This window comes from Peromyscus eremicus, chromosome 13 (assembly GCF_949786415.1).
Source record: "Peromyscus eremicus chromosome 13, PerEre_H2_v1, whole genome shotgun sequence".
In the NCBI taxonomy this organism is placed as follows: Eukaryota; Metazoa; Chordata; class Mammalia; order Rodentia; family Cricetidae; genus Peromyscus; species Peromyscus eremicus.
Window position 1 is genome coordinate 25,760,104 of NC_081429.1, and position 10,156 is coordinate 25,770,259.

Sequence of the window (10,156 nt, forward strand, 5' to 3'; positions counted from 1 at the left end):
ACTGCTGGGTAAGTCCATGAATAACTTTTCTCCCACACAGCACCTTCTGGTACTGTAAATCATGCCTAGCTTTCTATGTGGATTCCAGGGATCCAAACTCTGGGCACCATGCTTGTTTGGAAGACACTTGACCAACTAAGCCATCTCCCCATCTCTGGCTTTGCTTCCTCAATGAGAGAGTTTCATACTTTATAAGGTCATAGTGCGTTCTAGGACAGATCTATAGGGTACAACATATGGCGAGCACTGTCTTTATAGATCAGACTCAGAAAAGTGTGCATTTTCAGAAGCTAGGATTTCAGTATTTTCATGAAGTTCAATCTCAATTATATGAGAGAATTAAAGGTTAGATAAATAATTGATTTATTGAGTGAGAGACTGATTAATGTATAGACATGTATAGATGCAGACCTACTTGCTGTTACTAATGTGAAAAGACAAAAAATGGAAATGAATACATACATAGAAAAATACAAAACACAGAATTCTGAAATAGATCAGTCACTGCTATTTTCTTCTTCCTTGGGGTGTCTGGGTGTTAATGAAGAATTCTTCATAGTTTAGGAGAGTTTTAATTGTTCTCTAAGGTCATCAAACCTTAATGATTTCCTGAAACAATATTTTCTTCTAAGCCAAGTGTAGTGGCACATCTGTTATCCTAGCATTTGGGACATGAAGACTGGAGAATCATGAGTTAAAGGCCAGTCTCAGTTACATGGCAACCTTGGAGCCAACCTGAGCTTCATTACACCCTGCTTTAAGGGGAAAAATATTTCTTTTTTTGAAAAAAAAATGGGAGGTGTCTCATACCCTGTTGATGAGAATTTAAAATCATATAGCCATCACAGAATATGGTAGCCCCTCAATAAAATAAAGCTACCAGATGACCCAGTAATTCTACCACTGGTTGTGTATATACAAAGAAAATAAAATTAGTATGTTGAGAGGATATCAACATTCTAATATTTATTGTGGCATTATTCAAGGTAGCCAACATCTAGAGTCAACCTAGACGTCAATTCATAAATTGAAGAACAAAGAAAACACAGTGTATATGCACAATGGAATATTAGTCAGCTATTATAAAGGAACTAAAAAGTATCATTTGTGGCTGTGTGGATGGAACCAGAGGGTATTATTTTAAGTAAAACAAGTCAGGGACAGAAAGACAAACCCTGATTGCCCCCACTTGTGTGCGGATGCCTAGAAAGTCAACTTGACAGAAGTGAAGAGAATGCCAGAGGCCTGGGGGAATAGGTAGGGAATAAAGACAGGATGGTGAAGCCATACATAGGTGTGGTTGAGTAGGAAGAATAACTTCCAATGTCATGTGGGATAGTCAGGTGCTTATGGACGACAACAACAAAATGTCCATTTGAAATAGTGAGGGGAGAGGACCTTGAATGTTCCTAGCACAAAGAAAGATAAATATTTAAGATTATGGTTATGTCAGGTATCTTTATCCAATCGTTATATATTGAATACATGCAGTAGCCGGTAAGTGGTGGTGGCGGCGGAGTACATCTTTAATCCCAGCACTCGGGAGACAGAGGCAGGTGGATCTCTGTGAGTTCAAGGCCAGCCTGGTCTACAGAATGAGTTCCAGGACAGCCAGAGCTGTTACACAGAGAAATCCCATCTCAGAAAGAAAAAATAATACACTAAAATATCACACTATGACCTCCATGTATGCATATAAAATTTTATGTGCAAATTTTAATGTAAAAGAAAACAAGAATAGAAACTAAAGAGGAGGTTATTCTCCTGAGCCTCCAAGTGAGACTTTAGCAATCGTAGAAATCAGTACTGTTTGTCCTGGTGTTTAGGGTGCTGCACCATGGACAGTAACCACAGCTTATCACTGCCGCTGTGGAGTGTGACTCTCCCAGGAACTCAAGGAGCACTCACCAAACCCTTCCATTGTTCTCTTCCAGGATCTCCAATGAACACTCACCCAAACTCCAGATCCGGAGTCACAGTTACCTGAGGGCAGTAAGTGAAGTCTCCATCAACAGAAGCCTGGACAGCCTTGACCCTGCAGGCTTGCTCACATCACCAAAGTTCCGCTCCAGAAACGAGAGCTACATGCGAGCCATGAGCACCATAAGCCAGGTGAGAGCCAGCAGAGCCTCCATAGCTAGCCATGGGCCATTATCAGTGAGACCTGAGAGGGCAAGGGTGCCAAGGTAGTCACACCCACACAGACTATTGATGGGGTCAACGGGAAGTGCAGCCAGATGCTGCAGTGTAGGCCATAGGTCCATCCCCAGCAAGCTCCTGGTCTTGATGGTCTACTAGGAGAAGAGGGGCCCTTTGCAGGTGAGTCGGGCACAAGGTGGGAATCCTTGGAAATTCATAACCTAGTAGCTTGGTACCATCCAATTTTCTGGATGATGTTGATGAAGGATGATGCTTCAGCTGCAAAGTTGTTTGAGGGGTTCATGCCTAGGGTAGACATCACTGGCAAAACCATAGTCATAAAACTACTGCGGTGTAGAGTGGGGTCATCAAGGCAAGACTGACACACAGAACGCATCAGTGAGTTTAAAATCTTTGTGAAGCTGTGTGTAGTGGCACATGCATTTAATCCCACACTCAGGAGGCAGAGGAAGGCAGATCTCTGTAAGTTCCAAACCAGTCAGAGCTAGATGGTAAAACCTTTTCTCAAAAAGTAAATGAATAAAATTGTGAAAGTTTTATAGACATATATAAACTCCATAACCTTAATGTGTTTAGAAGAAGGGAACATATCATGTCCCCCAGCAGGACACTGTGCTGTACAGCTGGCTGCTTCAGGTCCCTGTACTGTGGATATGACCTTCCTTGGGACATCACTGCCCAATGACAGTAAGATATCAGGAATGAAAAAGACTAATGCTGTCTTCGGGTCAAGTGGTGCAGTTCCACAGTGTAGTCATTTGGCCTTAAGAAAAAAAAAACAGAAAGTACGACCATCCTTAATGGAGTTTCTAATGACACATCATTTTTCTGGCACTGTATTCAACTTTCAAATAACACATTATCTTTAAAGACAATTTCAAACTTCCTATTACAGTTGCAACATTGTCATTATTCAGAGAACAGTTTCTTCTTCAAAGTCACTCAACCATGCACACTGACTTTTCTAAAAGGAGATGATTTTGTAAGAGTTATTCTCATATAGTATTATATGTATATATTAATATATCTATGTAGAAGAATACTGTTGAATTTAAGCACATTGTCATTATTCACCAAAGGCTCCAAAGAGGGATCCAAGTGAAATGTTATAAACCAAGGAATTAGCCTCAAGTGGACTTCTTAAACTTTTTTAAACATATGAGCCCTTTATGCTTAAAAAATTTCTTATGCAACTCCACGCATGTAAGTTTACAAAATAATTGTACAAATTTACTGGAGATAAAACATAAATTTATTGTAAAGCAATTCTTTGAAATACAAATAATTGTACCATTTATTAAAGACGAAAGTGAATTGCCATGCTAAAGATGCTATAAAGAACTCAATCCTGGCTGAACATTGGGTAGCAGGACCCAGAATCTATTTGGTGTTTTTCAGAGTGTGCCACCATCTGTGCTGAGGATGCTCCTTCACATGGAGATGAAGCACAAAACATCAGAAGTAGGTTTAAGGCCACCTAAGAAAATATCCCAATTGCAAGCCAAAAACCATTTATGCAACTCAGATAACAACATTTAAAATAAAACTTCCTAACATAGTACAATCTAAAGATACACTAATTTGATACTTACATACTGAGAACTGGCTCCCACATGCACACCCTGGCACACACACCCCTACAGGTAACACACATACACATACATGCACATAAATACATATGTACATAAAGGTAACTTATTTTTTAAGTTAATGATGTAGTAGTGGCTGGGGATATCTCTAATAATGAGAGTGTCATACAGGAGTTCCCGGGTTTTGATCCCTTCAAAACCTATGTTTTGAATTGTTTTCAATGAATAATCTGTAGGGCCCAGGGAGTCACACTTTGGTGAAAAAAAAAAAAAACTTTTTAAATTGAATAAAATAGAAATCAGAGATGGGGCTGTTGTTAAAATATGCTCATGGAGGGTTAAAGGGTGGCTTGGGAATGTCCATTCTTGATTTTGTTACTATTTCCAAGGATGTTTGGTTATTATTATTTGTTAAGTTAGACATTCACTTCCTTTGGTTTCCTATATCTGTGTGAGAAAAAGAACAACCCTATTAAGAATGTATGTTTACCCTAGATGATTCAGTAAAATAAAAACAAGTTACAAAATTATGTTTGCAATACGATTCAAATTTTATTAAAACTAGGAAAGAAGATGCATAAACCCTCTGGAAACATAGACACCCAAGGTTAATATCTGCAACCCTGACAAGAATAGATATTTCACTGTTTCTCTGTGATATTTGTTACAGCAATAATTAAAATGAAAAAAATCAAACAAGTTATAGTTATGGGCATATAACACATATAAAATATACAAACCCTTGCGGATCCTTAAACTCAGATTCTGATTCAGTGACTGAGCCAGAGAGGTGACCCAGCAAGTAAAAATGCTTGCCACCAAGACTGATAACCTGAATTTGATACCTGGTGGTGGTGGTGGTGGTGGTGGTGGTGGTGGTGGTGGTGGTGAGAATCCAGTCCATCAAGTTGTTCTCTGACTTCCACAGGCATACTGGTGGCACACACACACTATATACATATATACATACATACATATATATATATGATCAATTTTTTTAAAAAAAAGTACAGATTCAGAGAGCTAAAGAGATGGCTTAGAATTCACAAGTACTTGATGTTCAATTGTAAGGGCCAGAGTTTGAATCCCAACACCCATATAAAAAGTCATGCAATCTGCACATGTCTGCATCCACAGCTCTGAACTGAAAAAAATGTAAGAGGATAGCTGGGCTTGCTGGTGTCCACCCTAGCTAAGAGAATGCCAGTACTAGATTCAGAGAGAGTCCCTGCCTCAAAGGAACAGGCAGAAAACTCACTCATGTAGCCTTGAACTCACCTGCCTCTACCTAAGGCATCATGTTGTTATTGTTGTTATTGATTAATTATCTGATTTTTTTCAAAGAAGGTCTTACTTCAAAGATCTTCATGAATGCATTGTAAAGAGTTTATAGATTAGGCCAGCCTAGTGGTGCACACCTTTAATACCAGCACTCCATAGGCAAAATCAGGAAGCTCTCTGTGAGTTCAAGGTCAGCCAGGATTACATTCAAAACCTAAAGCTAAGGACTTTAAAAGGTCCTTGGACAGCCAGGATTACATTAAAAACCTAAAACCTCCAATCTCAAAAAAAAGAAAAGTTTATTAAACTTTTTTATGAAAAGTGAAACCTGTAAATAGTTTGAAATCTTGATAGTACTTCTTAAGATTTTGACATATCTAGGCTTGGCCGGTTTTAGTACAGAATATATCTTGCAAAACAAAATAAAATAAAAAATGTATGTTCCATACTCTGCACTCAGTGAGCTCCAGTCAACCTTGAAATTACTTGATGAACTAGTCACTTCAAAGGGCAAAATAAAACAGTTTACAAAAATAGCAGTTGCTAAAAAGCTACATTGAAATACATGAACCATGACCAATAAACTGGCCTTTAGGCTCCCATTTATAAGTAAGGAGTACAGAACCTAGTGATGAAATGCTTGCCCAGCGAGAGGCCCCGGGTTCCATCCCCAGCAACGCAAAATTAAAGGAAGCTAACTGGAAACAGTCAACAGGATTATCAAGAACGCATTGGGCAGAAGCTTCCTTCCCATCCTGAGTTTCCTCACTGCTCGAGAAACAAAGCTCTCTCCTTTGGGAGAGGAGGTAGAAGGTATATGCACCAAAGTATGCAGGCGTGTGTTCCAGAGCAAGAGGTAGGGGACTCCTCTATTGCTCTCCACTTCTGTTTTTTTGAAGCAAGGTCTCTCACTGAAATTGGAGCTCCCAGGTTGGCTAGGCTTGCTGGCCCATGAGCTGTCAGGATTTGCCTCTCTCTGTCCCCCAGTGCTTTGCCCAATGCTTCTGTTACAGGCACATGTAGCCATGCTCTGTGTGGTGGTTTGAAAGAAAATGTCCCCCAAAGGTCGCGGCACTATTAGGAGGTGTGGAGGGGGTGTGGCCTTGTTGGAGGAAGTGTGTCACGGTAGGGGTGGACTTTGAGGGCTCATATATGCTCAAGCCACACACACACACAGTGTCTCAGTTCACTTCCTGTTGCCTATAAGATGTAGAACTCTCAGCTACCCCTCTAGCACCATGTCTGCCCGCCTGCTGACATGTCCCACCCTGATGATAATGGACTGACCCTCTGAAACTGTAAGCCGTCATCTCAAATGTTTTCCTTTGTAAGAGTTGCCGTGGTTATGGCAATAGAAACCCTAAGGTACCCTGTTTTTCACTATAGATACTGAGAATTCAAACTCAGGTCCTCTGGCTCGCAAAGCAAGAGTTCTTACATGCTGAGATATCTTCCCAGCCCCAAAGCTCTCTTCCTTAAAAAATGTCATCTACTATATTATCGGCTAGACACCATTGACTTATAATCTGTGGCATAAAGGAAATAATACGCATTGGAATGATACATAACCAAAGCTGCTCTTGTGGGGAAGGAAGTTTCCAGATACTGGGAGGGAGATATTGGTGGAGAGCTGCCAGCCAGGTGTTTACCATCATGTATCTGCCTGCAGGTGAGCGAGATGGAGGTGAACGGACAGTTCGAATCCGTGTGTGAGTCAGTGTTCAGCGAGCTGGAGTCGCAGGCGGTGGAAGCTCTGGACCTGCCCATGCCTGGCTGCTTCCGCATGCGGAGCCACAGCTACGTGCGGGCCATCGAGAAGGGCTGCTCCCAGGACGACGAGTGCGTGTCGCTGAGGTCGTCCTCCCCTCCCCGCACAACCACCACAGTGAGGACCATCCAGAGCAGCACCGGTGAGTGAGCCTGGGGCCCTGGGGCCACAGCTGCACACCAGCTGTCCAGGAAACTGGGTATCTTTGCTGTAGTCACGTGGCTGTCCGTAACAAAATGTCACCTGTGTCCCACACAGAAAGACCTTACTTGACCCTACCCACGCCTCCCGTCATGCTCACATGCTCTTTCGTCCATCACCATGCTAAAATCTGCAGAAACAGCTACAGCTATGGTCCTGGAGAGATAATCCAGCATACTCCTGTTGATATTGCCATACTCAGGCTCTCCATGAACAAACCCTGGGCTGAGACTAAAAACACCTGCCTCTTGGAGTCAGACTGATTCCTTTTTATTCCAAGGTGGCCATGGTGTGACTCTTCCAGGAGACCTAAAATATCGTGTTAAAATTCAAAAAGAAGAAGAAAAATGGACAGGCTAGCAACATTGACTAGGCATTTGAGTTTTATTACAAAAAAAAATCAGATTTATTTCATTGCCAGATATGAACAGTTCCTCCCTCTAAACTATGATTTTGCAAGGAAACTGTATTTTTATGGGCAGATTTTAGGTGTAGAAGCATGGGAAAGCTTAACTATTTTCCATGGCGCTAGAACCTTCATAGTAATACAGCCTTGCGCTATGTGTGACTAAGTAACAATTGAGCGCCAAGAAGAAAATCCCTCCACCTTAGCCAAGTTTAACTTTATAATTGAATTCAGCCTAACTCCAATGAAGTCATTCTACGAGCACACCGTCAAACTTAAGAGTCAAGATAAATAATGATGGATAAATTAGAAACGCCCACACCCAGGATATCGTATTAATAAATGATGACGAGTAAACTAGACATGCCTGTCCCAGGATATCATATTATTCTGTGTTAGAGCTAGGGGCATCAATGTCAGCATTAGCCTGGCATGGTGACGCATGCCTGTAATTCCAGTCCTGGGACGCTGAGGCAGGAGGATTGTGAATCTGAGTCAAACACTTCAGACTAAAACCTATCTTAAAAAAAAAAAAAATTTAATCACAGTAATTATCCATTCTAGAATTTTTGAAGGCTTGAGTGGTAAATCCTCTAAAACCCTACCAACGAGAGATAAACAACTGAGGTAAGGATTTGTAAAAACCCATAGAAGCTGAACAAAGACATTTTGGCCATGGCCAACTGAGAATGCTTCTTTCTAGTGTGAAAGTTAGCAGCAGGGTCAGCACCGCGACCCTGGCCAGTCATGACGTTCAGATCGAAGGTAGCACATTCGATACTTGGTAGGAAATTCCCCGAGAGCAGTGTCACATGATGCCAACGAAATATAGGCGATTGGTGAAGCGTTTGAAATAATGTCTTCTAAAACTCAATAGCAGCACAGTCTGTGTGTTTCACGTCATGCTGTACATGTGGTTTTAAAGGTCTGCGCTCTCCTACAGCTTATCGGTGTGTGTGTCTGCTGGTGTTCCCCATTCCCCACCCTCATCCTCCAAACAACCCTTCCCTGGTGCCAAAATCACTCTCTAACAATTGCGTTGCCTGCCAGCCAAAATCATTCCTTAAATGCAAATAGTTCAGAGCCTGGCCCACTGGGGCCTGGGAGGAACTATGGAAGGAGAGACTCTCCAGCTTGCTCCTCCCCCTCAGGGCGAGGTGTGGAGATAAAGTAGCACGGAGACTCTGACTGGCTGTGCCCCCGTTACTGTGGCTTTTGTCACTAACAGACTGTGACTTGCACTGTCCACGGCAGTTCTCAGCTCTGCAGACACTCACTGCCGACCCTGCCAACTCCCTCTCTCTGGAGACCTGCAGAGTTCAGAAATAAGGTTGCCAAATAAGATCCAGGCTTCCCAGTTAATCTCAGGTAAATAGTGAGTAATGTCTAAGAACCCCAAATATTAGACAGGAAAAGAAGCCGGACTCTGGGGTCTTGTGACATGGAGTGAATGAAAACGAGACTCAACCACACACTGTAAACAAAACACGCAAGGCTCTGTCTGTGTTGGGACTTCCATTCACTGGCTGACTTCAGCCAGGTGACCCAGAGGTAACCAGGCTGTTTGCTTGGACAAAGGAAGTGTCAGATGTTCGTTATTTTTTTATTTTTATTTTTTTTTTAGAGTGGGCTAAGGCTTGGTAATCATCAGTTGGTTATAAGCATGGTTTCAGGGGGATATTTTCCTTTTTTATGTGCAAGCATTCTGCCCTCAGGATTTGCAGACTATCAGGAAGTGACTTACAGCTGCAACTGCTGGGTTACTCCTGCTATCGACACAAACATCCTGTGTAAATGTCCACCCTATGCTTGGGGACTAGTCATTGGACTGTTAGGATTTTCAGGACTGTTAAGTTCCGCCTGTTGATGGCATCTTTGTCTTGGCCTCATGGTTTTGCCCTTATAATAAGGATGAGGGAGTGTAGGCGCTTGAGTTGTCAAGAACGGGTGCTTACAGGAGACAGTTGTGTAGTGTGGTCTGTCTGAGGGCAGTGGGATCAGGATCTGTCCCTGGTGCATGAGCGGGCTTCCTGGATCCCATTACCTATGGTGGGACACCTTGCTCAGCCTTGATGCAGGGGAGGGGGGCTTGGTCCTGCCTCAACTGAATGTACCAGGCTTTGCTGACTCCCCATGGGAACCCATACCCTTTTGGGTGAGGGGATGGTGGGAGTGGGTTGAGTAGGGGGAGGCTGGGGAGCAAGAGGAGGGATGAGAGGGGAATCTGTAAAATGAATAAAAAAATTCTTAAATAAAAAAAGAAGAAGAAAGCAGAAGGGCAGGATAAACACATCCACTCCAAAGAGCAGTAGACAAGATTCACCCTGTATTGTAGTCTTGGACAAAACACTTCTCAAATCATCAACATGACTAGATGCAGAGCTGAGTAGAGTCTGGCTCAAAAGTCAGCAACAAAGGAGATAGACGTGATATGGAGACAAGGATGCCAGGCCTTTTATCCCATCTTAATCATACATTAGCTAGCTGTGGGCTCTGGGAAAGAGTCGATGCTTTTAGCAGAAGTGGTCTCCCAGCTTCTGAGACGTCACCTAGACAACGTTATCAGAACCCACAGGCCAGAGGCATTATCTCTGGCAACCCAGACGGAAGCGGCTAATTCATTGCTCAGCTGTGTGACCTCCAACATTAGTGACTGTCGGTCAGCTAGGCTCAAATGCTGGGGCTCTGCTAGGCAGGTTGTGGGGTGTCTGGCCTGATATTGGGAGCATTTTGTGGCATGAGGTTTTCCCT

General features: G+C 42.6%; 1 protein-coding gene across 1 annotated transcript in view; it reads left to right on the top strand.

Annotated features, from left to right (window-relative positions):
• Nucleotides 1–9,272, top strand: part of LOC131923646 (disks large-associated protein 1-like) — a 156,169-nt gene extending 146,897 nt beyond the window's left edge. The window contains exons 3-5 of the mRNA XM_059278779.1: nt 1,935–2,112; nt 6,700–6,940; nt 9,121–9,272. Of these exons, the coding sequence (XP_059134762.1) occupies nt 1,935–2,112; nt 6,700–6,940; nt 9,121–9,272 (571 nt within the window). The remainder of the gene's footprint in view (nt 1–1,934; nt 2,113–6,699; nt 6,941–9,120) is intronic.
• The last annotated feature ends 884 nt before the right edge of the window (nt 9,273–10,156 follow it).